General features: G+C 45.0%; 1 protein-coding gene and 1 non-coding gene across 11 annotated transcripts in view; one reads left to right on the forward strand and one right to left on the reverse strand.

Annotated features, from left to right (window-relative positions):
* IRAG1 (inositol 1,4,5-triphosphate receptor associated 1) overlaps positions 1–27848 on the reverse strand; it is a 123517-nt gene that overhangs the window by 64313 nt on the left and 31356 nt on the right. For 7 of the 10 annotated variants that reach the window (XM_047693288.1, XM_047693287.1, XM_047693286.1 and 4 more), the window contains 2 exons: positions 14418–14574; positions 448–583 (listed from right to left, as the gene is read on the reverse strand). In XM_047693288.1, coding sequence (XP_047549244.1) covers positions 448–583; positions 14418–14574 — 293 coding nt within the window. The remainder of the gene's footprint in view (positions 1–447; positions 584–14417; positions 14575–27848) is intronic. The other 3 variants (XM_047693289.1, XM_047693291.1, XM_047693283.1) reach the window with 2 other exon arrangements.
* On the forward strand, positions 23659–23802 carry LOC125080193 (U4 spliceosomal RNA). Its single transcript, XR_007121232.1, has one exon. It is a non-coding gene; the product is annotated as a U4 spliceosomal RNA (small nuclear RNA).

Consider the following 27848-nt stretch of genomic DNA (forward strand, 5'->3'; position numbering starts at 1 on the left):
CACCCACAGTTGGCCAGGGTAGAGTGACAGAGAGTCAGCATGATGCTTATGGTTGGAACCAGAACTGGCCAGACTGTCCTTTATAACTCCAGAGCTCCAGTCCCTCCAAGGACACAGATATCCATCCTTCTGTTAAGGACTCCTCTTGTAAGAGATCCTCAGAAAGTATCCCAAAGAAGCAGCAGCTCCTTCGATGGATAGTATAAACTTGATGAACTAGTGATGATCATTCTTGATGGTCACTTGCTTTGTCCTTCTGTTACCTTATCTCTTAGTCCCCATAACTATAAAATGGTCAAAAGGCCTGCTTTGTCTCAGAAGAAGTTTGTGTGAATAAAATGAAATGATGAATGTGTATACGCTTTGATAAGTCTCATATAATATACAAATACCCATTAATCACAATTATCATTAAAATGAACAATGGCTCTACTCAGTTCTCCCCACCTTTTGTCCCCTGGTAGGAGGCCAGCAAGCAGCAGAGAGGCTGGGGCCTTCCAAGGGGCCAGGAGGGAAGCAGGAGAATCTTGGGTCATGATGTGGGTCTTGATGACACACAGTGGAACAGTATCCAGAAGAGCTGCTGGGGTCAAAAAGGGGAATCAGGGTGTCAAAATGGCAGGTCATGGGCTGGAGCTGGGGCAGGCAGGGCCAGGGGCAGGTGCCTCTTTACTTTACCCTAAAGAGGGAGGAATGGGGAGGTTTTCTACTGTGTGGATTCTCCAGTGAGCAGAAAGAAGGGCTGAAGTTTATCCAGAGGCTTCTCTTCATGTCACTACAAGGGCTTGTTATTGATGTGGTTTCTCGGATCTCAACTAGGGAATAAGCCTTTTCTCTGAGCTACAAATTCTCTGTGGTACAAATCAGAGACCTAGAGGGCTGTTTGATGTGAGTAGTGTTTATAAGTTTTTATATTAGTTGCTAACATTCTATAATTGGAATTCCCTAAATTCTGGATTTCCTGCTTTTCCTGAAAAAACCAAGAGACCAAGCAATCTTGGGTCTACATTTCTGCAGAGTAACTTTTGGTCTGCTTCTGCTGGCTTGCTTCAATCATTTGTGCTCCCTGCCTGGCCCTGAAGGCATCCAAGTTACTGTCCCTGTGTGCACAGTTTTTAACCTATCTTGGTTTTCTGGAGCACAGGAGGTTTATGCTTAAAGCCTCCTCCATTCATGACACCTTTTCTTTTCTAAACCACTTAAGGTATGACTGACATATGAAAAGCTATACATATTCCATGTATACAACTTGACGAATTTAGAGCTAAGTATACACTTGTGAAACCCTCATCATAATTTATGCCATAAACCTATCCATCACTTCCCAAAGTTTCTTCCTGCCTTCTTATTTATGTACTACTATTATTATTGTTGCTGTTGTTGTGATAAGAACACTTAAAAGATCGACCCTCTTAGCAAACTTTTAGGTATACAATACAATATTGTTAACTCTAGGCACTAAGCTGTACAGTAGATCTCTAGGACTTAATCATCTTGTATAATTCCGACATCATCTTGATGAGGTTTCTTTCCACACAGCCTCATGGGGGAATTCCATTTGAAACACTGACTGTGATTACAGTATGTTTGAAGTTCCTTCCCTGGGTGGAGTTTATTTTGACCATGACTGTTTGATCTCTAGAAATTACCTTATTTGTGGCTTTCATATTTAGAGAATTTCTATCTGGTATGAATCCACGAGCGAACAGGAAGAAATGCACTTTGGCTAACATATCATTTTCATTTTATAATATCATATGGTTTTTGCCATCCCTTGGGGTAGGCTTTTTTAAATTCCCAGCAGGCATTAATGCAGATGGGGTAGGTCTGCATAAAAGGGGCAGGAGAACCAAACATCAGTTTCTTCATGTTGCATTCTGAAAGAAAATTTGTGCTAGTGCTGAGGGGATTATAATATATACCTCCAAGAATTTTATATATTCAGGCTGCTAAGTAAGTAGAATATAATTAATTTATTGATTAAATTTTCTTGACAGACTGCCTATTTCCCAAAGCAATTTGAAGTAACCAGCAATGAGATCTAAGATTTTTAAAAAGGAGGCTTTTTTGGGAGAAAATTTGATAATTATAAACATCCCTAGGAGATAAAGAGAAATGCATGCTTCTAACTATCCATGGTTTGACTCTGAAGTTAAACTGTTTGACCTGAAACCTAATGAATCTGTGATCCATGTGGTCCAGGCTCTGAGAAAAATTGCTTTAAAGAATTATTCAGCAAATACAAAAAGGCAATAGAAGAAGAACTCCATTCTTCACTCTCACGCCAGCCCTTTGACTTTTCACTTCCTTACCCTCCCCACCTGAAGCCTTTCTTCTTCTCCCTCCCTCCTCAACTTACCCTTCCAGCTCCATCCATCTACTTATTGTACAGATTGTCTAAACTTTCTCCTTATGATTGACTTAGTTTTCAAAAGTCTTAGGGTCTAAGAGAGGTCATTGTGTACACTTTCGCACATTATTACGCTTTATTCTCCCCGTTCATCCAGCAAACTTCCGAATGCTTATTATGTGCTATGATCATGCTAGGGCCTGGGAAGAGAAAAGTGAATTAGGCAGGTCTCTGAAATGCTTCTCAGTTAGCACAGTGGGATGGGGAATGAGGAAAGTACCCCCCACACCCACCCCAGGTAGCGCCCAGGGCCTGGTGCCATTAGTTTTGACTGTGACATAAATGGTCTGCAACACACTGGAGGAGCAGCTTTCTGGTGGAAGTTTTCTCTGCCTCCTGGCTAAAGGCCACTTTCAGCAAAGCTCTCCTGAGGTGGCTGTCATGTATGAGGCTATAGGCACCCTCACTCAGAAAAGGGCAGAGGTGCTCACACAGAAAGGCTGAAACAAGCCACGGGAGGCAAGTGCCAAGCATGTAACCACAAACACACACAATTCAAAGCTGCTTAAAAACCAGGAGGCATAAAGCAATCAGGGAGAAATCCTCTAATCCCCTGACGGAATGTCCTGGAATGCTCCTTGCTCTCTCCTTCCAATGTGTGCAGAATATGCAATAATAAAATCAAAGTGTTCTTTCCCTAATCGGTACAAAGAATAGCTGAACAAGCTCTGGGCAAAACTGTTTTTGTGGGGAACACTCAGTCTTCTGTGAGCTGTTTCAGCTCAGCAAGCTCTAGGGAGACAGGAATCCAGGAGAGTGTGGGAGATTCCAGGGACCCTCTGGAGTGAATTCTGCCAGAGTTTAGTGTGTGCGATGCGTGTAAATACTCCTCCCTGCTCCCACCCTGAGCTGACAAACAGAAGACAGGGCCTCAAGGAAGCTTGCCGTGCAGCATGTCCAAACACAGGCTTCCAGTGAAGTTACTCACTTTAGGACTTCAAGGGCCTTGGGCTTGAGAGTAATTCATGCATGATACAGCTACTCACTTACTAGCTGTGTGACCTTGGGCAAGTTACCTTACCTCTTTGTGCCTTGGTTACCTGTTCTGTAAAAAAAACTATCTCACAGGGTAGTTACAGTAATTAAATGAATTAATACAGAAATAAGATTGCTAGTTAAAATACAAGATGTCCAGTTATATTGGGATTTCAAATAAACAACAAATAATTTTTTTAGTGTTGTGTGTGTCTCAAATATTGCATGGACATAACTGTATTTTCATTTCATTAAATCTATAGCTCAAAGTAGAAAGCTCATAGAAGCACTAGGCACTTAGTAAATTGCTCATTAAGTGTCAGATGTCATATTCTGTTATTGTTACCTTTGTGGCTGAATTAATTACTTTGGAGTTTGGTTCCTAGAAGATTGTTGTTTTTAGTTTTTTTTTTTTATTTATTTGACAGAGAGAAATCACAAGTAAGCAGAGAGGCAGGCAGAGAGAGAGGAGGAAGCAGGCTCCCTGCTGAGCAGAAAGCCCGATGCGGGGCTCGAACCCAGGACCTGGGATCATGACCTGAGCCGAAGGCAGCGGCTTAACCAACTGAGCCACTCAGGCGCCCCTGTTGTTTTTAGTTTTGGGTCTGATCAACCACTTGGAGTTAAGTTAGGAGGGCCTTACCCTCTGGTCATGAAGCCACAGAGCATCTCCCAGGGCATCTGACAACACAAGCTCCAGTGGTCTTGTAATCAATGACTCCCAGAGTGGTCTTGTAATCATTGACTCTCAGAGAAGCCCTTCTCCAAGACCACCTTCACCTGGCTCCACTTGCTCTCTTACCACCTGCCCCTCAGATGAAGTAGAGCTTCCCTGTGTGGGTTAAAGACACAAGAAGCAAAGGGAACAAATGTGGGTAGAAGGCAATGACACTTTCTTAGACCTACTGTGTGGGGGGCCCTGTCCCAGACACTTCTGATATGTTTCCTTATTTCATCCTCTCCAGCAATTCTGCAAATGAACAAGATACCCATCCACAAATTGGGGGTGATAATGCCTCCTGATGTCATCAAATCATGAAGAGGAAAGTGAGGTCCCTAAGCATGGAATAGGCTATGGATATATTTCTTTTCTCTCCCCCTTTTCTCCCCTTCAATCCCCACTTTATCAATGAAAAAACAGATTTGCCCAAGGCTGTACAGCTGGTAAATAGTGGGAAAGAAGGACTACAGACCAGGCCTATTGGCCTTCCCACTCCACCATGCTACTCTTACAGTTGTTCCCCTGGTCTTTTGTCTTACCTCCCCTGTTTCCTGGTATGGGCAGGATACTCTGACACTCTCCTGTTATTCTTCCAAGCTGCTCCCTCCCTTACAAACCCCTTCCTCTAGGAAGCCCTCCAGCCAGCACAAGTTTGAACACACAGCTGGAAGAGAGATGGCAGGGTCATCCCCTTACCTTTCCACGGGCCCAGTCTCCCCAGGGATCCATTTCCCTTCCCTGGAGTCAGCCAAGCACTAGGCGCCTAGGCCATCTCCCACAAGTTCACCATAATAAGCCAGCAGGTCACACTTTGTTCTCCTTAAATAAACCTTATAGAAACATTTAAATGTTTATTTCACTCATAAATTCCCAGGAATGTGCAACAGTTTCCTAACCGCCTGGGTGCAGGGATAAATATAGGCCAGTGTCATAGACGGGAATATTATCTTCCTTTCCCCAATGTCACATGACTAGGCCTGGACTAAGAAGCTCTAAGCAACAGCTCCAGCCCCAGCCCTGGCAGGACTGGGGAGTTTAGTTCCTATACTTGGGCCCTGGCAGACAGCCTGAGAAAGAAGGACCCTACTAGAAGCCAGTGTGGGGAAATGAAGTTGGAGAAACCTAGCCAGAATCCCACCTAGATGACCTTGGGCACTTCACTTAACTTTTCTGAGTTACATATTCTTAAACGTTATGTGGAGCTAATAATTCCTATTTTCCAGACTTATTTTAAGGATTAGACAAGATAAAGCAATAATAGTGATGATGATGATGGTGATGATGATGATGATGATGATAGTGAGGGTGGTGGTAGAGGTTGGGCCTTGTGGTGGTTTGTATCCCCAGGTCCCTCTCTTATAGCCTGGAGGGCAAATAGGGACTGCCTCTGTAGAAAGGGGCCCTGGCCACAGAGAGAAGTTGATCCTCTTGTCATAGGGTAAAAGGACCCTGGGGACTCTCGAGAAAATGATTATTCCAGCAGCAAGTCCTAAGACCATGGGAGAGAGCAGAAATTCCTCTGCTGAAGTCTGCTGGACATGGGGCTCTTCTCTGCCAAGCACTGAGAACTAGTTCCTGGCTCCCCTAAGTTCCTTAGTGCCCACCCTGTGGATCCCCCTGTGCACCCAAGGCCTGCCTTGCCTCTGGTGAATGCTCTTTTCTGCCATTGTCCACTCTATCCCTAGGAGCCTGGGATCAACAACCACTGGATTATCCTGCCTTCTTCATCACTGTTTTCACTCTCATGCCAACAGACACGAGGAGTGTGGAAATACATGCATTGTCTATTAGTCCTACTTAGTGGAGAATGTATACCCAATAAACCATTCATTCATCACCATCTTCTATCCTCTCCTCCTCCCTTCTTTTCCTTTTGTTCCTCCATTTTTTCCTCTCTCCAATCCAGGCATTTAATCATGCCAGTTACCCACTCAACCTACCCACCCAGCCTATCACACATCCATCCATCCACCCAATTATTATCCTCCCAACCTATCTCACACCCATCCATCCATCCATCCATCTGTCCATCCATCCATCCTTCCTTGAGCTCCCACCACTTACTAGAGCCTATGCTAAGAACTGGAGATATACACATAAAAGACACAGCCCGGACCTAAGTAGCTTATGTGTAGCATAAGATAGGAGACAGGAGAATCAGAAAAACAAAAAATAGTAAGCTACTTTTTTGATCACTATAGGAACTAAAGACAAGTAGTTTTAATATACATTCCTGACCTTCTGTAACAATCAAAATTCCCAAAACACTTTCTCTGCTTTTTCTTTGGTCCTTCCACAGCTACAATCTCACATTGTTACTCTGTGACCAGAACCACTAGAAGCCATCCTGGTGGAACTGTCCTTTTGGCCCTTTCCAAGCTTCTTTTCCATAAAGGATGGGATATCAAGCAACTGCCCCCCATATGTGGGGCCTTTGATATTTAGGACACTGGCTTTATTGTCGGGTGGGGACAAGAAAGGAGATAAAGCCAACAGAAACACTTTAGCAGGAAACTCGGGTTTTAATCTCTACACAACCACGATACAACTATGTGGCCTTTGACAATTATTTACCCTCACAGAGACACAGTTTCTTCTTCTATAAAATAAAGATAATAATATCTACCTTAAGGAAATGAGACCACATGGCAGGTGCCCAATAGATGGTTTCAATATCTCATACATTAGCTCCTAATGTTTTACTGATAATTCATTTGAAGATATTTCATTGAAGATTGTAATTGAGGCTGTTCTTGCAAAAGGTAATGATAAATGAAGATAAGCTCAGAGAGGATGAATTCAAAACCCTCAATTGGACATTCAAAGTACTGGCCAGTTTCTAGTGTTTGGAGTGTACTTCCTTACCTGCCTCAGTTTTCTCATCTGTAAAATGGAATAATGATCATACCTCCTTCCTAGAGTTGTTGTGAGGTTACTGCTCATAAAGTGCTTAGAGCAGTGCCTATCAAAAAGGAAGCCTGGCATGAGGGTTCTCATCAAGTGAGGTGAGGGCATGTCCCCACTCCACACAGCTATCACCAGGTTCCCAGGGTTTTATGTGCACTGTCTATTTTGTCTTAATCCCATTCCTTACAGACCATTGATTCTTTGGGTCCCAAACCTTTTTCTCACACATTTCCCAAGGGGTCTATGGGGAGGTATAGACAGAACCCCAGTCTCCTGGCCAGTGAACACAGGGCCTGGACAGCCAAGGGGATAAAATGAAGGGAAAAGCTGGCAATCTACCTTATATGGTAAAGCATGTTGGTAAGCTCTAGATATTTCTGGGGATAGCAAGACCAAGGATCCTCATATTCCTGATCAGAGAAGAGAACACAAAGCAAATTAGATCAGAAAGTAGTTGTCATTAGGTTGTAAATCCACAGGGAGGTAAACTCTTTAAGAGTGGGGCCTTAGGTAGTGCTTAATAAACATTTGTTGAATGAATTCGATAAATGTTTATAATTAATTCTGAATGCGGGTTAGAAATTATATGTGGGGTTTTTTAAGAGTATGGTACTCTAAACGTATTCTCTCTTCTTTATAATTTTCTTTTTTTTTTTAAAGATTTTATTTATTTATTTGAGAGAGAGACAGTGAGAGAGAGCATGAGCAAGAAGGTCAGAGGGAGAAGCAGACACCCCATGGAGCTGGGAGCCCGATGCGGGACTCGATCCCGGAACTCCGGGATCATGACCCGAGCTGAAGGCAGTCGTCCAACCAACTGAGCCACCCAGGCGTCCCTCTTTATAATTTTCTTAATAACATTTTCTTTTCTCTAGCTAACTTATTATAAGAATGTAGTGTATAATATGTATAATATAACAAAATATGTGTTTTTGATTGTTTATGTTATCAGAAAGTCTTCCAATCAACAGTTTTCTATTAGTAGTTAAGTTTTTTAAGAGTCAAAAGTTATACATGGATTTTCAACTATGCAGTAGAGTTAGCGTCCCTAACTCCCATGTTGTTCAAGGGTCAACTGTATTAAGTAAATTCAACTCAATTCCATATTTATTGGGTGCCTATCATGTATGAGTGAATAGTTGTCCCTTTCCTGTGTGCTTAAATTCTTTTATGCTATAGTGGGGTGTTTTCTGGACTAGAAAGAAAAATATAATAATTCTAGCCCTGTTTCCTCAGCATACAGCCACGAGGCAATAGAATCCAGGCATTGCCACTTCCTTGCTATATCCTTTGGACAACTGACTTAACCTCCCAAGCCTGTTTTCCTAATCCATAAACTAGGTATAGCCATAGCTAACTTATAGGACATCATGAAGGTTATCTGAGATAATGAATATAAAGAGTTTAGTTTAGAACATGGTAGGCTCCCCGTGTTTAGCTTCTTTCCCTGCATCTGGATATGATACGTAACTGCTCCAAACTTCCAGTTCCCTGGGGGTGATAATTGCTGTTCTCACAGTGGGGTTAGGGCATTGATTGCAGTAATATATATAAAATCTTTTTAAAAACTGTTTTGTGCTGTATTAGGGACTGAGAGCCTATTATGAGATGAGGACCTTGCTTGGCACTTTATATATATTATTCTGGTAATTAAAGTCAAGCTGCCTGGGGTTTAACTCTAGGCTCAGTGACTTAGCTGTATTAGCTAGTACACATTACTTTGCTTTACTGTGCTTCAAATCTTCATCCCTAAATGGGGATAACAACAGTACATATCCCACAGAGATTTTCTGAAAATCAAATGAGATAAAGTGTCCCACAAACCTAGCACAGTGTCTGGAACATAGGAAAGTTTCCTTAAAGGTTCACTGTTGTTAGCAGCTATTACTGTAAGTCTCAGGTTACAGATGAGGAAACAGGCAAATGAGTAACTTACTCCAGGTCCCACTCAGGGATGTGAAGCCCAGCTCTTTCCACACTGCCATAATACCTATACCTTGCATTCCTATGAAATGGAAACATTTCCTGTCCCTTTTAGAACTCCCTGGCTGCTTGGGGAAGCCCACTTGGTATTTTTCTCTTCTAAAAGGACAGCTGAGTATGCTCAGCTCTGGGTCTGTCCCACTGACAAATGTTGGTAAGCTAGGATGGGTCTCTTACTACACTGACACAAACAGGGAGAGAATTCCAGATTCATCATGGCAGCAGCTACCATGATCCCCAATTCTGAGCCAAAAGAGGAGGCCCAGCAGCTTTGTGGTCAGAGGTTCTAGGAGCTCCACAACCAATCCCTTGCTATTAGGGCCACACACAGAGGGCTGATTCTCCAGAGCACATGCCAACCTAATTTTCAGTTAATTAAAAATTGGAGGTGGGGATAGCGGTGGGAGCAGGGATGCTACTGGTTAGTTGAGTGCTGCAGGAATCTTAAGTCAAAAAGATGCTGCTGTATAACATGGGTAAGCATCAAGTTGTCTAGAGGATCAGAAAATGCAGTACAAAGTAGGCATATAGGGAGATGTACAGAGGGAGTAACTCGTGTGTGGCCAGAACCAGGAATTGCATAGTGATCTGTGTTTTTAGGAGTCAGTGTGCATCGAGTTGGGCTGTTTTATTGTCTGATGGCTGAGAAAGAATGAAGAAGGCATAGGAAGCACAGTTTCTCAGCAGGATGTGTGACACTGAGCTGTATTTTCTGGCCCCATGGGCTCAGGCATTGGAGAGGATGGCAAGCAGAAGTAAGACCCTATAGTGCTTTGGAGTGTGCATGGCAGTGCATTTGCGGGGCCCAGGTTGGCTATCTCAGAAAAGGACTTCAAAAGAACAGGACAGTTCCTGTCCTCAGGCACCCAGGGCTCCCATAGAGGGCCCCAGAGGCAGAGCCCCAGCTGCCAGGCTGTCTGGTTTCAAATCCTGGGCCTGCTGCTTATGAGCTATACAAACTTGAAGGAAGCTACTTAACTTCTCTGTGCTTCAGCTTCCTCAGCTACAAAATGGGGATGATGATACTTACCTCATAAGGTTGATTGAAAGTTTAAAAAGTTAATATAGTAGAATACTGCATGGCATTATTATTAAGTGTTGTGGACAATGGAGATGGGGGTGGGAGTTCGTCAGGGGGTGGTGGAAGGGGAGCTACTGAAACAGACATGAAAGATGGAGGTCTGCTTATGAGTTCACATTGACGTGCACCTGGGGACTTCCAGAAAGCCCTGAAAGAGGATGGGGATTGTCTGGGTGGAAACTAGAGCCAGCTGTTAGAGCTAACCTGAAAGTCTTTGCACATTCAGGTTTACAAGGCACTTTTTTTTTTTTTAAGATTTTATTTGTTTGACAGACAAAGATCACAAGTAGGCAGAGGAGCAGGCAGCAGACAGAGAGAAGAGGAAGCAGGCTCCCTGTCGAGCAGAGAGCCTGATGTGGGGCTCGATCCCAGGACCCTGGAATCATGACCTGAGCCGAAGACAGAGGCTTTAACCCACTGAGCCACCCAGGCGCCCCTACAAGGCACTTCTGAGGAAGCCGTGCTGTTCCAACAAGTCAGCTTTCTGACATGGCTGCTGGTCACAGGCCAGGAAATGGTTGATGTCCTGGTCTTGCTGCCTCTCAGGCCCAGGGCCAGGTCTAGTGCCCCATGATTAGGGGAGACAGGTAGGTATGTGCCCAAAGGAGAGATCTGGGAGCAATGCCTGGAGGAAGAGAGGAAAAGGGACTCTGGAAGGATGCATAAACTGCCTTCCTCCATCGGTAGGTTTTCACCCCACTATAGGCAGTTGTGGAGGGCAGAACTGAGGGGCAGTCACAGGGAGGAAGTACCAGCTTGACCAGCAAGCCAAACTGGCCAACCACAGCACAAATTTCCTTGAGAGGTGGGAGTTCCTCTGTATAGAGCTACTTCTACAAACTCCCAAGATCCAACCCAGAAGACACTGATTTGATAGGCCTAGGTTGGCAGAGGAATCCGGATTTAACAAGCTTCCAGGTAACTGTCTGGGGGGGTCACACTATGCAGAACTTTGCCTGCCTGGGAGGGAAGGGTCTCAGATGAAATCTAGTATTCCTTCTAGCTCTTAGCTCTGATGATCCGTCATTCTGTGGTCCCTTAAGGTCCCAGACTTGTATCCTGACAGCTTTTATTGCTGCCAAAACCTCTTGGCTATAAGCTTATTCATTTGAGCCCCTCCCTGTTCTAGGGCCAACCCAGAAAACACACTCAGGACATAACCTCACTGAGTGCATTGTCCAGAAGCTTTATTTCTTTGTGGGTCTTGATTACAGCTTCTGATTAGGGACCTCAAGGGTGTGGGTGTGTGTGTGTGTGTGTGTGTGTGTGTGTGTGTGTGTGTGTACGCATGCATGCAGAGAGAAAAACAGGATCTAGGTCTGCAGCTTTTGTGTTTTTGTGTGAGAAGTTCTCAGCTAGTGTTCATGTCAGTGATGGGAAATGGGGGCTGGGGTTTGAGGAGCTAGAAGTAGGACTGGACCCGGGGGAGCTGTAAACTCAGAAGGATGCTCTGGTTCTTTGCCTGCTTCACAGAGAAGGAGTTCACACGGTGCTAGGAATTTCAGCGAAATCCTCCTCGCCAACCCGGCTTTCCTGGCTGCCTGATTTCCGCTGCTCCCAGGAACTTGCACTCCAGCCCCTGGAGACTCCAGCCCTATTCACAAGGCCTGACCTTTCCCTGAGGCTGTGGCTGCCTGAGAAGCCCAATGTAGATGTCTGATGGGTCAAAGAGGGAAGTGTTCTTCACTGACAATGCCCATGGACTTCTGGAGCACTCAGGGAGGCCTAGTGCCTATCAGTAAGGGCAGAGAATATAAAGATACTGCATCTGATGTCATCTTCAGTCTAGGGTTTAATCTGCCCCAGCCCCATGGTCCTGCAAGTCAAAAAGGTGCTAGAGGGCTGGGCTGATCAGAGTCTAGGAGGCAGCCCCTAACACTTGCCCAGAGGAAGAGATGAGGAAGCAGAGGCACAAAAAAATTAACAGGCTCACAGGAGGTCTTTTGACCAGGATGTGGGGGAGCCCAGCTTGGTCTGACTCCAGAGCCCACATTCTTAAATCCCGTGTTAATAGTCCTCCCTTAAGGACCTGGGCATTAGCTCACCTGAAGTCCTCATGGGTCCTTCTCCTGCTGGGCTCCAGCAATGTAGAGGCTACGGGTATCACAAACACTTCCTTTATTGTCTTGACTTCCCAAAGGCACAGAGATAGAATCATGGCATTTGAAGACCCTTCAGAAATCATGGGAGTCCATGCCCTCATGTTACAGAAGTCTGGTTCTGGTTCAAGGTCACAAGGAGAATGAGCCTGTGGAAAGCTGGAATCTGGAGCTCCTGCTATTCAGTTAGGGCTCTCTGACCCTCAAGTGTGTGATTAGCTCATGGATTCCCTTCCCTGGTTTGGCTGTGCCTGGAAATTCATGCTCACCTCTGACCCATTGGAGCTGCACCTAGGTGTGATTTGAAGTCGTAATGGTCAAGAGGGCTATCAGGCTTTTGTGCTATCTTGTCTTAGTCTCCTGAGAAGGCTTAAAGGTTATTTAGAGAGATGAGATGATGAACTAAAGGTAAACTAAACTCAGTGTAAAAATATCTCTTCACTAACAGTGGCGTTGCAGCTTTGCCAATTAATTATGCTTGCTTTCTTTCTTTCAGAGCACTTGTATTCTTGGGGAGCATGGCATGACAGCTGTTTGGGGGAGCTGGCTAGGATTCAGGAGCCAGATTTTACATCAGAATCTGGCTTCAGCACACTGTTGTTATTAGTGAGGTGGAAGGGGTCAGGAAGGGCCATGTTAAGAAGGAACCCAGGGCTAGGGAGTAAGGATGCTAAGGGGACAGAACCTGGGAAAGTCATGACTGAGAAGGGGGAGCAGTCACATTTGAATCCAGATGCGATCTCTTGCTTTATGCTGTCATAACCTTCTTTCATCTTCAAACTTTCAGTGTATTAAATTTTTTGTTGGCTAAAACTTATAGCCCACTATTACCAGTGTTTTAAGGGAATTGTCCATGCTTGGTTAGGAGCAGTGGTAGAAAAGCAGCAGCAACAGAGTACCCAGTTTGGGGAAGACCAGACATCACCCATAGGAGAGCAACCTGCCACTGAGACCAACTGACATACAGTATCCACCAGCCCCATGACATTCCTGGAAGAGGTTCAATAAAACACTGAGCTGACTGCTGGTGGCCAAATGCATGGGGGCTTGGCTTACCGCCATTTAGAAATTCAAGGGCTCCCCAAGTGTACCAAGTTCTACAACATCTTAATCCAAGTTTGGGAGAGGGAGATACAAGAAGCCATTCTTTTCTAAGTATTTACTATCTGAGTTCCCACAATTATGACATGCAAGAAAACAAATGTCATCCGAACATGAAAATGTTCGCTGTCTGCCCGCTTACCAAATTAATGCTCACTCATACATCCTTCCCTCCCTTAACAAATCCCTTCAGGCTGAGGTCAGTTCGGACATCTGTCAGATATGATGGGGTAGTACAAGTGCAAACCAACTGCAAAGTTCATAAAATCAAAGAAAACAGAATTGGAAAACTTCACATGCAAGGTCTTGGACCAGTAAAGAGCAAATGGAGCTGGATTAGATAACAAAGAAAAAATTACAAGGATGATGAGACAAGATAGGTTCTTTATGAGAAAATGATTTGCATATTGAAGGATCCATAGAGGTCCTTGGGAAAATGAATGAAGTCCTTAAATATTAAACACATAGTCTCTTAACTGAGGTGCTGTAAAGTAAAATTGTGAGGGATGTGGTTCATGTGAACAAATTATCATGTTGGCATAAAGAATACACCAATGGCAAAATCAACACAATTCTTTTTTCCTTCTAAAAAAAGGAGCACATAATCAATTTTTGTTATATGTACAGCTAAAATAATTTGTTTTCATAATTTCATTTGTACAATGCAATCACAATGAGATCCTTTAAGTTTCTTTTCATCATTTTTTTTTGCAATACAATTTTACTGAAAATCTTTTCCACTATCTAGTATAAAATTTTGATCTTCATTTTAAGTAGACTCAGTTTAAATGGCCTTTTGCTGGTGACCATAATCCTGACATGACAAGGCCCTCTGTGCTGACAGTTCTCCTCCAGGTCTTTCTCCATTCTAGGAGGGTGCCTTCAGGGTTAGGGTGGTTGGACCTCCCAGGAAACTTCAGTCAGACATGGAGGTTCCACTCTCAGGGGGGCTTGGCCAATTCAAATGGACTCTGGGTATTTATTCCTCAATGTGGCAGCCACATACCTTCCCCAGGTGCCCACTGCAGCCTGCACAGGCTGTCAGCAAACTCTCTAGCCAGGCTGAGTGATGTGGCACCAGTCCAGGGTACTTGGCTTGGCCCCTGCCAGACTAACTGCAGGCAAGGAGGGGGCACTTACTTGGCTGGTGGGGCTCTGGGCTGCCTGTGGCTCTCCAGGGGGCTCCTCGTCCTCGGGAATGTGGGGCATGGCAGCCTCCTGGCGGGAGTGGCCGCGTGTGCCCGGAACCTCCACGGCGTCAGCCCCAAGATGCTCCAAGAGGCCTGGGCTCCGCAGGCTGAGGAGACGCCAAAAGGACAAGTCAAATCCACTCCCATCCCTGACCCAGGCTGGATTCCATTTCCAGGAGCCAGGAGCTGCAGAAAAGCCTGCTTGAGTTTGCATCAACACCAGAGTTTGGACTAGGCTAGGAGAGGGCATTTGGAATTGCATTTCCTCCTGTTCATTTGCTCTGTTTACAAAGTCGGAGATGACCTTAGAGATTTTCCATCTAATTTGGTCCTTAGAGTAAACACAGCTATCCCAGAAGGGAGAAAATTCCTTCAAACTCCTCAAAGTCATAGCTAATGGAGAACATTCCATTGGGATCAGATTTGTACTTATGTATCATTTATTAAGCGCCTACTACATACCAGGCACTATCCTAAGAGCATTTCCAACATCACCTAATTAATCCTCATAATGATCTCTGATGTAGGTATTAGTATTCACATTTTATAGAAGAGAGAATGGCTTCAGAGTGTGGTAGCCATTTGCCAAAATAATATAAAGAACCAAGCATTTGAATTCCAATCTTCCAATTTTGCGGCCAAGGCTCTTTTCACTCTACCACATAGCCTTCCTTCCCTGGGTTGAGTAAGAGGAGGTTGTTTCTTGACTTTGTACCCCATGGCTGGCCTCATGTCCATCAACATCTTTTCTGACCCTTGGTATGGGGCTCTCTCACTTGAGGGCAACCCTCAACGGGCCTGTGATTCTGGAGGCTCCGCCAGGGTGGATCTTGTGTACTTTCTGCAGTGTCCACCTGGAGCAGCCTTTCTTTGCTTCCCCAGAAACCAGGCTTATCTTGTCTCATGGTGTAGCAAACTTGAGGCCCAGCTGGTATTGACCCAGTCAGCATAATCTCACTTATCTCACCATAGTGATTGGCTCAGGGATAGAAAATAGGTCCACTGTAAACCAGTGAGCACACTGCAGTGTTCCGGGACCCAGGTGCTTTATCTTGCTTTGGGTGGTAGAACACACAGATGTAAGACCTGATGTTACTGATGCCATTTTTTTTCCATTTGGAAGTCCAGACTAAGGATAAAACTGACACATATAGAGAAGGCAGTAGGGCCAAGACACTTGCAGAAAAAAAGGTTAATCTCTGACCAAAGTTCACCTGAAGCCTGAATTCTTTCTGTACCCACCAGTTATACAAACAATTAAATTTCTTAGTGTTTAAGTAAATTTGGGTTGGTTTTACTTATACCTAGTAATTTATAACTACTTGTCCTAACTTGTAACTACTAACTACTGTTACTTATAACTACTAACTATTTTTTCATGTTTCTCACCAATCAAGAGGTCTAGGATCATGATCTCTCCAACAGACCTGAACCAGTGGGCCTGGCTCCTCTGCTTCTTCTTAGAAAAGGCCAGTAATGTGAGGTTTCAGTCTGGAGACGAAGGATAGCAAGGTATAAAGAACACAGGCCTTGGAACCTTATACCTGGATTTGAGTTCCCACTCTGCCACTCATAGGCTGTGTGGCTTTGAACATTGGCTTTACCTCTGAGCCTCACTTTCCTTGTCAGAGGAATAGAGATAAGAATGTCTCCCATGCAGGAATGTTCTAAGGATGAAATGATATAGAGCAGTGAGCACAGAGTAGGTGCTCACAGAGGCCACCTGATTGGAGATCTTCAGGCCAGGAAGCTCAGCCAGAGTCCATAGGCCTTTACCTAGCCTCCTCCCCTACTAAACACCTCCAGGTCCTCTTTCCCTAATGGGGTGGAAAAAGCCTTCAGGGACCTGCAGAACAAGCAACCAGCCTAGTTCTGTAACTTCAGAGATTTCCTGAAGTCGCTGATCTGCTAGTCAGCAGATGAAAGCCACCAGATGCAGACCCTGCCCTCAGACATAGTCAGGGGCTACTGGGACGCACACGGGAAAAATAAAGAACACTGTCATTTACTGAGTACCTACTATGTCCTAGGTCCTATGTAAGGGTGCTGGCTGCAGGAAGCTACAGGTGGAAGTCAGAAAGCCCTACCACCTCCCATGATACTAGATATTCTTCTGGTCCCACAGGGAAGGCCCGAGGGCCTAGAGCCAGAGGGTTGTGGTCAGGCTCAGATCTGACATCAGCCACAACTCTGACAGATACCCCTATCCAACATACACACCAATGACTGAGCTTCCTGAGGAAGGCAGGGATTTGATTCATCATTGATAACTAGAAGAGAAATTGCTTGTCGACTGGTATTTAAAGAACCAGAGAACTTTAGCCACGGGGTTGGTCAATGTGACCACCATCTTGACTTCTATCAGTCTCGGCAGTGGAATGGTAGCCCCATTCAACTCTCAAACAATTGGGGTGACCTCTGCTGGTCAACTCAAGAAGTCTCATCTCAAGTAGGAAATCCATGAACTAAATCATTCATTCATTCACCACACTGACTTTACACAGGCCCTACCACGCCCTGTGCCAGGTGCTGGTGACTTAAAGATGATGAAGATGTGGTACTCCTTGGGGAGAAGAGTCCAGTGGTTGGAGGCAGGATGAAAACAATGTAACTGTTAAGACTTTGAAAGTAAGAGAAGTGGCAGGATCTCAGAAAAGGATCCCCAACTCTGAAAATTGGAACAGGTGAGATAAAGTTTTAGACTAGATCCATGTTAGAAATGGTGTTTGAGCTGAACCTTGAATACTGAAATGCCGAGGGAAATTTCTCTGAACAGAAGAATAGCTAGAGGAGAAGGTGAGACAGGAAGGGAGAAGCCCTACTGAACAGATTCAACCTGTCTCTTGGGAATGAGACTATAAGACCAGGGCATACTATGTGACTTATCCCAACCAGCCACTGTATGGATGAAATAAGCAATAGATCTACCCAAAGGCTGGCTCTGTGAGTAATTTCTATTACCTTTACTTGGATTTCAGCAGCAGTGGTATCAGTGGTGCTGGACAAAGTATATGGTCAGAGGGGTTGACATTAGCAAAAGGCTATCCACAAACCCCAATTATACTGGGAAAGTTGGTGCACTTCCCTAGAAACCTCTTAAACAATGATGGATTTATGTGAAGGTTCAGCCTGTCTTAATAGTAATATGGTTCCCAAAACATGGGAGGTGACAGTTCTACTTTCTTTTCCACCTTAATCTATACGAAGTATATTGCACTCTGAGTGGTAAGAAGGATTCAGACAAATTGGAGTATGTTCCAAAAAGGGGAAGTACTATGAAGGAAGCAAGAATTTGTCTTTAAAGAACTGAAGATCTTTAGCCTGGAAAATAGATGGTGCAGGGAAAAAATAAAAGTGCTTCTCAGATACTTGAAGTTCATTCCTGTAATTTTGTTGTCCCCAAAGGATAAGTGCATGACCAATGAATGAAAGGTCAGATCAAGGCAAGGGAATCCTCTCTAGTGGTTGGAACTATTTGAGATGAAACAGGCTACTTTTTAAGGTAATAAATTCCCCACTCCTGGGAGAGTTCCAGCAAAGTCCAGGGTAATGGTCATAGGATTCCTAACACACTCCAGGGGCCATTTTCAACCCTAGGTGTCACTGAATTCTTTGACTCTTCCTAGGGACAAGAAACCACGAATGTAATGGTCCCATTTCATACGATTCTGGGATCATGGTATCCTAAAGTCACATAAAAAAATATCTCATTTTCTGTCCCTCCTCCTCTCCTGCTCTTCAAGAAAGACCTTAATTTAAGTCAGTCCCTCGGTCAGAAAGCAAAGCAAAACAGAAACGAATTAAGTGAGACAAGCACTAAGAGATGTAAGTTGCTGCAGGACAAAGTAGAGTGGAGGCTGGCTGTGGCCCCACGTTTGACAAACCGGAACCCCGAACCCCTCAGGGGGAGCCCCAGCAGCCCTGCCTGCCAAGGCCATTCCCACGCTGCTCCTGCCCTGTTTGCTTGCTCTCCCGTCCATTATTATAAACTCTCTGCTTAAAATAGCAAGGTAGCAGCAGAGTCCTTCCCCCAGGGCGACATCTGGGTTCTGCTGGAGCTTGTGGGCACATGGGCCTTGCATCCATCACAACAAAGTTAGGAATATAATCTGCAGGAAGTGGTGATCTAGAGCACCGACCCATAAAAGGAAAAAATATTTAGTAATGTTTGGTCTCTGAGCTGCTCCTTCTTTAACCCATTTTCAGGGCCCTTCTAACTACCTCTTTAGCCTGGTGGGTAAAGGGTTAGACAGGTCGTTGTCAAGAGCGAGTCAGCTTTTTGGATTCTACTCATTCTGTCCCCAGCCAGTGCTTAATAATATAGTTTGGTCCATTTTACAGGAAGGAAAACTGAGGTGCAAAGGAGAAAAACAACCTAACTGGGTCCAGTAACCTTTGTACCTAGTGCAAATTACCTAAGCCTCTGCTGGGATAACGCTCCAGTCATTTGTGTAACTGATAAGGCCAAACGTCTCTAATCCATCTTTAAATATTTTATCTGCCCCCAACCATGCTCATGAAAGAAAGCAAACTACTATACTTTTCTTCATTCTCTCATTCATTAGATATTTCTAGTTTGCCTACTGAGTGTCACATACCATGCTAGGTGCTTTCAAGTGCTATCTTGCTTAACTCCTGTGAGAAGGGTTTTATTATTTCCATTTTACATATGAAAGAAGTAAGGATCAGAGAGGTTCAGTAACTTGCTTGAGCTCCCACAGCAAATAAGCGCCAGGCCAAGGATTATAATGCAGGCTAGTCTGACCCCAAACCCATCATCTCCCTCTCCTGTCCTCTATCTCCTCCACCTGGAGTTCTGCTAAAGTACAGTAGAACCCAACAGAGGAAACTGCCCCACAGAGAACTGGAATGTACATTCCCAGTGGAGCCATGGGTGGTGGTGGGGAGGCAGGGCAGAGGAAGCAGCAGCTTGTCAGGCAGAGGTCTTCTGAGGGCAAAAGTGTGGGCCTACAGTTTGAGGTTGCAGGACTCCCACTGTAGGGTAACAAATGCACCCATTTACCTATCCATCTATCTGTCAGGCTATCCATTCACCCACATGCCTTCTGACTTCTCCATTCATACAACTGTCCGTTTGTTTGCCTTTGAAACTTTCACCCCAGAAAGTCCCACACTTGTTAGATCAGCTGCACAGGCTCTGCCCCCTGGAAAAGCCACTGTAGGGCCCTAGGGGCTGTGGGGAGAGTGCAGGAGGGCAGGAGAGGACTGCTCTGATGGAGTAGCCATTCAAACATAGGCATGGCCATCCACAGCTGGCATCTGCACCCTGCACCTCCTCCTGCACCCCTAAGCCTGTGGGAGGGACACTGGCTTCCTGTGGTGGTTGCCCGTGTCCCTGCAAGCACCATCACAGCTCATGATTTAGCAAGGGCCTTTACAGAAACCTCATAAGCACTATTTTTTTTTAAAGAATGTATTTATTTATTTCAGAGGGAGAGAGAAGGAGAGCACTAGCAAGGGAGAGGAGCAGAGAGAAAAGCAGTCTCCGGGCTGAGCAGGGAACCCAACACCGGTCTCTATCCCAGGACCCTGGGATCATGACCCAAGCCGAAGGCAGATGCTTAACTTACTGAGCTACCCAGGTGCCCCATTACTATTATTATGAACATTATTAATCCCATTTTACAAGTGAGGAAACAGAGCCCTGAAGACTTTCTCAAAGTCACAAAACCCATGAGGTCTGTCTGACTCCCCAGTCCCCAACTGGTCAAGCGCACTAGTTCACGGGTAGTGGTCTTGGCAAGCAGTGGCCTTTATAATGGCCCCAAGAATGCCTCTCCCAGAGCCTTGCCATCAGCCCAGGGGAAACCAAACCGCTCTCTGAATCACAGTGACCCAGGAGCCCAGTCTACAAGCTGAGTGGCTCTCACATTTTCTTTGTTAATCTTTGGGTGTTCGGGGAAGAACCAAAGGCCCTTCTGGAGAAAAAAACGGGTTAACCCAGACTCCACTGACCTTTCTGGAGTGACTCAGAATTCTCAGAAGGGAGGTTTTTTGTTCTTCCAGCTTTGAATTTTTGCTTTCATTTTAGCAACACAAAGAATTTGAAAGAGATTAGGTTGCTATTAATACCACTGGTCTATCTCTAGATGAAGAATTTGATGAAGGAAATTGTTTGGGGTGAGTGCACACACATCTCTCTCAGTCCCTCTGCAAATTCAGAGGATGACGGAGAGGGCCACTGGAGACCAGCCAGTCCTGCCTCCTGCTCCCATCTTACAGGTCCAGACAAGCGCAAAGACTTAATCAAAGCCATACTTGTGAGTGAGGGGCCATCAGAGAAGGCCCCAGAACCCCTATTCCCCAGGACTTGCTACAGACATCAGCTTTCTGCCTCTGATTTTGAAGGTCTTGCTTTTGGTATATGATAAACAAATGTGTCCATGCTGTGAAAGCAGGCATCTTTAGGCAGTGCCTCCCAATCTTCCTCCTCCTGTGGTTACTCTCATGGGAGAGAGAGGGTTCTCCCTGGTTCCCGATCTCACCCCAGGGCAGTCCCCCCAACACAGTTGGAAAATCTGGGGCATCAGAGATCAGGTCAAAGTGCTGAGAGGCACTTCTGTGTGTCCCTGGGCCTGGCTAACTGCAGAACTGGGTCCTAGATCCCACAAGCAAGCCTGAGCAGGGTTCAGCTCAGGAAAACACCATCCTGCTTCCTAACCTTGGGATGCTGCAAGAGGGCTTTGGAACTTGGAAGATTGGATTCTAATTCTCTTCTGCCTCTTCCCTGCTGGATTAGTCTCCCCTGGCCACTGTTTCTTCATCTGTAAAATGGAGACTCTATTAGGGTTGTTATAAGAATTAACTTAGAGAATACAGGCAAGATGCTGGCGCATCGTATGTACTCAACGAGTTCCTTTCCCACTCTCTGAATAGGGCAGTTGAGTTCTCTGAGTCATGGCATCAAAATCGAAGCAGATCCAGAGAGTCTGCCATTAATCCTGAATAGCAGAGTTCAAGCTTCGTCTCTTGCAGGTAAAGGAGATATATTCCTGAACTTGCCAGGACTTCTCTGTACAAACTTGTAGATAAAAGGCAGTTAGACGTGATTGGAATTAAACCCATCAGGGGCTTTACACACTGGCATTTACTCTTGTTGACAAACATACTTTGCTGTTGGGCAACCAGTGGGGTTAGAGAGAGAGGGAAAGTGCTGTGGTCATCCCAGGGCTATGCTGTGGTCAGTTGCAGGTCTGCATTATGGTCAGCCATTGATTTGTGCTGCAGTCATCTCAAACCTGTTCTGTGGTCATCTCAGGTCTATGCTGTGGTCAGCTCTAGATCTGTGCTGTGGTCAGTCCCAGGGAAGCAAGGGTAGAGTATAGAAGGGCAGAAGAAAGATGCAACAGAGAGGGAAAGATGAGGGTCTGGAAGAGACTTCCCAATGACTTCTTGCCCTCAACACAATCTCTCTGGTCCACAGAGGCAGGGGGGACGACAGGGGCTGCAGTCTGGCAGTGCTTCAGGGAGGCTGGTCCTGAGCACTTCCCAATACCCCATGGTGTCTCCACCCTCTAGCCATGCTCTCCAGGCCTGAGGATCTCTTATAGGTTCTGTTGGCTGGGGGTACCTTTCTCCCCCAATTCAGGCCCATTCCAGCTCTAGGGTGAACCAGCTTCTGCTCAGACCAGTGTCATGACCATGTCCAGGAGGAGATGCTGAGCCAGCCCCAATAGGAGGAGTGCAAAATTTGGCAGCCACTGTGCTCAGCAGAGGGTTGGAGTAAGGGACACCTTAGATCTCGAAAATAGTAACTGACCCCTCCCTTCCCCTCACATTGCCTTTCCCCTCATACAAACATGGAGGCCATTCTGTGCTCATTGCCTCGGGGAGAGGTGTAGCAGCAAGGGGTATGGTCTCTGCCTCATATGTAGTGAGGAGCTAGCCCTTAGGGAAATAAAGAGGGCTCAGGGTACAGAAAAGAGATTTGGGAAAAGCACCCCAAGTAAGCATAATTCTCCCCTCACCCCCAGGACTAGTAAGATTATGGGGCAAGGGGCAGACAGGAGAGGCCATGTAAAAGCAATGAGAGTATGGACTCTGGTGAGGTACTGGAAAAGAGCCTATGCCCTGCTTCCCTGGAGAGATGGGGGGAAGTCCCGAACTCTAAGAGCAGAGAGATCTTGGGTCCCGTTTCCCAGTCAGAACCCTGAGGAAAAGACCCCAAAGAGAAGTAATGGTTGTTTGGAATGACTTGATAGACAAGGCCTTCGGACAGCCTCACAAGACTCCTCTCATCCCAGGGGATGGGTGGGTGAGGGCAGAGGGCACATGGCACAATCATTTCTATGTAGCCAGGAGCAAAGTTGCCAGACTTGAAGGTGCCTTGAGAAGTCTGATTCAGGGGTCATCTACTGACCAACGACTCACAGAAAGCATGGTGGATATCTTGTCAAGTAGGCCAGGACGGATGATGTCGGGTACAAGCGCACCCTTCTCACCCTAACTCCCTGGCACTCAGGAAGCTCCTTGGACCTTGGTTACCATTTTGGAGGAAGTGGGTTGGTGAAACCCTCAAATTCCTGGGATCGGGTTCTAGGTAACCTGAAAAATGGTCAAGCCAGGGCCAGATCTCACTCCAGCCGAGCCCAACCCCCAGCCATGACAGGAAGTCAGCCAAAACATTTCCCCAGGTTTCCTCCCCAGCTTGTTCACTTCAGCAATTCTTTTTTAAAAATAAGTCCACTTGAAAAAATTTTCTCTTCTTGGAAGTATGTGCAATTGCTCAATCGGAGGCAGTTCAAAGGCACTGGAAACAGCAAAAAAGTATCTGAGCCTCCCATTTAGCTCCCAGCAGAAATAAATCTTGCCCAGTTCTCTTTGTTCCAGGCCGCCCAGCAGCCTCTTCCCTGAGTCACTCACTCCAGGGTGACATGAATCATCACCCTAGGGCCAAGGACCACACGGTTTTCCCTGGGTCTGTGTGACTGACCAGGGCACTGAGGGGCCATCAGGAAGCATGGAGGACCAAGAGCCTCCTCCTAGGTCCTGGGCCTGAATCTGCCCTCCCAGATGTGTGACCCGGGGGAATCCCTCAGCCTGTGTGACAAGGAGGTAGATTTATAGCTCTTCCAACTTGTCCTTTCTTGGAGCTTCTCCAGTGGTGTACTAATTGTCAAGAATTTTGTGAGCTGGTTTTTAAACGCAGACATCATTAAAAATTGAATTATAGCTTTGTGCTGTGGAAGTATTATAGCCAATGAGGTTTATCCAAGGCGTGATTATTGCTAATTAAGAATTAAGTTACAATAAATGACACTAAAAACGAAATAAATACCCACAATGATCCTAATTATTTTGCTACATCTTATTGTTAAATCATCTCTTGAGAAGATTTAGTTTTATTTTATCTGTTGGGGGAAACACTGTCTAATGATGTGCTACTGTGCATTGCTTTCCAACTTCACATTCAGTGAATGTGGAGTTAGTAGCTGAAATTGGTGATGGTGTCACAGAAATCAGCAAATCAGCAAATGCTCCATGTCAAAGCTTTTTGTCTTAAACATTTACCAGCTCACCAATGAGCCTCTCTGTCCTGGACTCAGCAGATGACTTTAATATCACCCCATGATAGCAGAATTACAGAGATCTGATGGCCAGTTACCTTTGCACAATGCTGCTTATGTGTACCACGTCCCGAACAAGATGCATCATTTCTTCCCCTCCCCAACCCCACCTTCTCCCAAGCCCACTCTTCCAATACCCTAGTGAATGGTACTCAGACTAAAAACCCAGAAGTCATCATAACTCCCCCCTCTCCATCACCCTACAATCATTTGGACTCCGAGTCCTGTCAGTCTTAGTTCAGACATGTCTTTGATTGCTTCCCTGCCATGGATCTGGGTGAACTGTGTCACCACAAAAACCTTCTTTTTCTCTTTCCCTCTGGTCTGGCCCTTTCCAACCACACTCTACATGATGCCAGAGAAGTCCCTCCAACATATAAGTTGGACTGTCCTGCCCCTTCTTAAGGAAGACAGAGTGTGGTAGGCCAGGGAGTACTGGTGCCATATAATGAGAGCAGTTACTATTCAGTTCTGAGGTCTTGAAAAATTATGTGGGAGGCCAAGCCCTCTCCACACAGAAGCATCCCGCCAGTCCACTGGCCATGCCTCTGACAATGTCATCAATTCAAACTCAGCACAACATTTGGTAGCAAGCAAGAGATATGGTACAGTGAAAATAGCAGGGTTTTGGAAGTGATATCTGGAGTTCCAGGATAGCTCTGGCCCTTACAGCTCCGTGAAACTTGACAAAGCAATGAATGTTCTCTGGGATCAGGCTATCATTTGGAAGATGGAGCTAAGATACTTCTCTAAAAGGATTGTTAGGAGACTTAAACAAAATAAAGTATGTGTCCAGCACATAGTACCTATGTACAATACCTAGTACAATACCTAGGAAATGTTCTTTTACTCGCCTCTGAGAAAGAGAATATTGATTAACAAAAGTCACTTTGCTTCATGCCACACAGGGCTTACAATGTAGGTATACTCCTTCCCATGCACTCGAAAGCTCAGTTTTCTGCTTCGCCAGCCCTTAAAAGCAGTGAGAAGGGACTGCAGGAAGGAAGCAGCTACATTCTGAAGAGAAGATATCAGCTCTCAGCTTGGCACACACACTCTGACGCCTTCCTTGTCAGCTGAGTTCAGCCCCAGTTTATAGCCCAGCCGGAAGCTGGCAGGCATGAATGAAGCCAAGCTCTGATGTTGGCTCCCTGGAAAAGACAGGAGAGCAAGTTCCATTTCAGAACAGTTCTATCCAAGATGGTTAAAATGCGTAGTTTGACACTTTAGACATAATCATTTTTGTTCACAATATATTGACTGAGGGGAAAAATAGGTAGTATAATTGTACTTTGAGAGCAGTTACATAAATATCTTTAGTATTTTAATAAATTTCATTTTTAATAAATTTAATTAAATTTAATAAAATTAATATTTTAATAAAATACATAAATATTTTTATGTGAAATAGATATAGATAGATTATGGTTACATATTAGGGAGAGAAGTCTGGAAAGTTAAAACCCAATTGTTAAAAGTGGTCATCTTCAAATGGAATTATGACTAAAATCAATTTAACACCTTTTAAATATTAGTATCTGTATTTTTTTTCATTTTTTTCCCACAATGAGTATGACTTACTTGCATAATAAATGAAGGATTGTTGAAGGTGTTCTGAAAAATTACTTAGGACAGTTTGTGCCTGATCACGGACTACTTAGGCATTAATAGTCCTTGTTTCAGTATGTGCTAGTTGAGGCTCTGAACCTTCTTGTGGACTCTCCCATCTGGGAATTCCCTGGCCAACTCTTGTTCATCCTTTAATACTCTGTTCAAATGTCACTTCTGCCACAAAGCCTCCTAGACTCCGTCTTCTGATGCCACTCTTCTGGACTCCCAACAGGCACATGTTCTCCCTTGCCTCGTGGCTCTTTTTCTTGTCTTGTAATTATCTATTTACTGCACAGGCGGTTCTCAACCTTCCTGCTACCCAGTCCCCCTAAAGCATATGGCAAGTATCTATTAGCTATTAACTGAACTTCAGGGTACAGAAGCATGAATTGTCCTCCAGTGAACTCTGATGAGGGCCCCCCCACCGCCTGCATTGGGCACACTATCCCCTCCACCCCCTACCTATCTTCCCCCTTCTCAGCCACACTTCATTAAGAATCATGTTCTAAACAGTGGGCAGCATATAATTCATCTGCCAGGATTTCTTGAATAGATGAATAAATGAATGAGTAGGTGAGACAGTAGAAGGAAATATGTCACAGACTGATACAGAGTTGTTAAGAGTCCAAACCCTGGTTTTTGAGGAACCCTTGGGAAGTCAAATGACCCCTCCAGGGCTGATTTCGCTTGTGGCCCCATCATGGCCTTGGAGTTCCTCATGTGAGAAGTGGGGAAAACAAGGCCCCGTTTTCCTCTTATTTAAGTGATATGAGCATACATCACCTAGGCGGCTACATCTGCAGGTAGACGGCCTTACGTGCACCGTTCCTACTGAGCTTGCCCAGGTTAACAGCTCAGTTTTCTGTCTTGATGATGTAAGTGGGTTTCCTGTCTTCTCTGACACACAGGTGTGCAAATTTTCCCCTTAGGATTCTACCAACTGAAACATCACAGAGAGCCGGGCCTCTTCCTCTGCCACCTACATGCCTCTGTTTGACCACCCGGGAGTACTTTGCAAAGCCACTTTTAGGATTTACTTATCAACGGGACTTGCAGCTTTCACTTAAATCCTGCAGGAAGCCACAGAGCAGCCCCGCTGGCTCTTCCAGCTCCACTTCGGAAAATGGCTAATGCGGTCCCCAAAGTGCTGCCAGTGGCATGTGCTCAAATATGCCATTACCCCGTGTCTGCTGCCCTGCTGTTCCTGAAACTAGCTCCCCCTGCAAAAGGGTTGAGCCATGAGGGTTGGCAAAATGGTCATAGCCTCGAAGCCAAACCTGGACACGTGTCCCAACTCCTGCTCTGATGAGGGGACAGATGCTGATGTTGGGGGTTCTGGGAATCCAGAACCCGGAATCTCCCACTTCTGTGCGCCAGGCCTCTGGGAACTGTGGTCTCATTTCAGGGAGAAGGCCAGAGGAATTGGGCCAGTTTGAAGGGACCGTGGCAACAGCTAGTCCTGCCCACACTGCACATGTGGACTCTTAGAAGCCAACAGTGGGGCCAGATCTCAGCTGACAGCCTTTTCCTTGGAGCTTCTGGCTTCTGTGTCTGAAGACATTCATTCCTCAGGATGAAGACAAGGATGGAGAGAGACAAGTGGTGTTTTGTCTAAGACATGAGATGTGTCAAGGGCCACCCAGGAGCAGCCTGTCTGAAAAAGCCAGGATCAGAACCCTATTACCTTGGAAACTGTTCCAAATAAAAATAAGACTTTCTTAATTCAGCAAGACCCTTAACCCCAACATAAATGAATGAATTTATGTATTTATTTAGTAAATAGATACTAAATAAATAGATAGATAAATAGATAAATAAATAGATAAATAAATAGATAAATAAATAGATATATATCTATATAAATAAATAGATAAATAATAGATAAATTTATTTATTTATAAATAATAGATAGATATAAATAAATAGATAATAGATAAATAAATAGATAAATAAATAAATAAATAAATAGATAGATAGATAGATAGATAAATAACTATCCCAGTATGCCAGTCCTCTCTTTGTCAGTTCCTCCTTCCCTCTCTCTGTCTTCTCCCCGTCCCTTCCTAGCTTTGTTCTGGGAAGTGACCATAGAAGTCTGAATGTGGGAACTGGTTTCAGAAAGTCCAAAGAATAAGATGGCCTTCATAGTGCCTGCCTAACTCATTCATTCATTCCACAAATGC

The sequence above is a fragment of the Lutra lutra genome, chromosome 10, assembly GCF_902655055.1.
Source record: "Lutra lutra chromosome 10, mLutLut1.2, whole genome shotgun sequence".
In the NCBI taxonomy this organism is placed as follows: domain Eukaryota; kingdom Metazoa; phylum Chordata; class Mammalia; order Carnivora; family Mustelidae; genus Lutra; species Lutra lutra.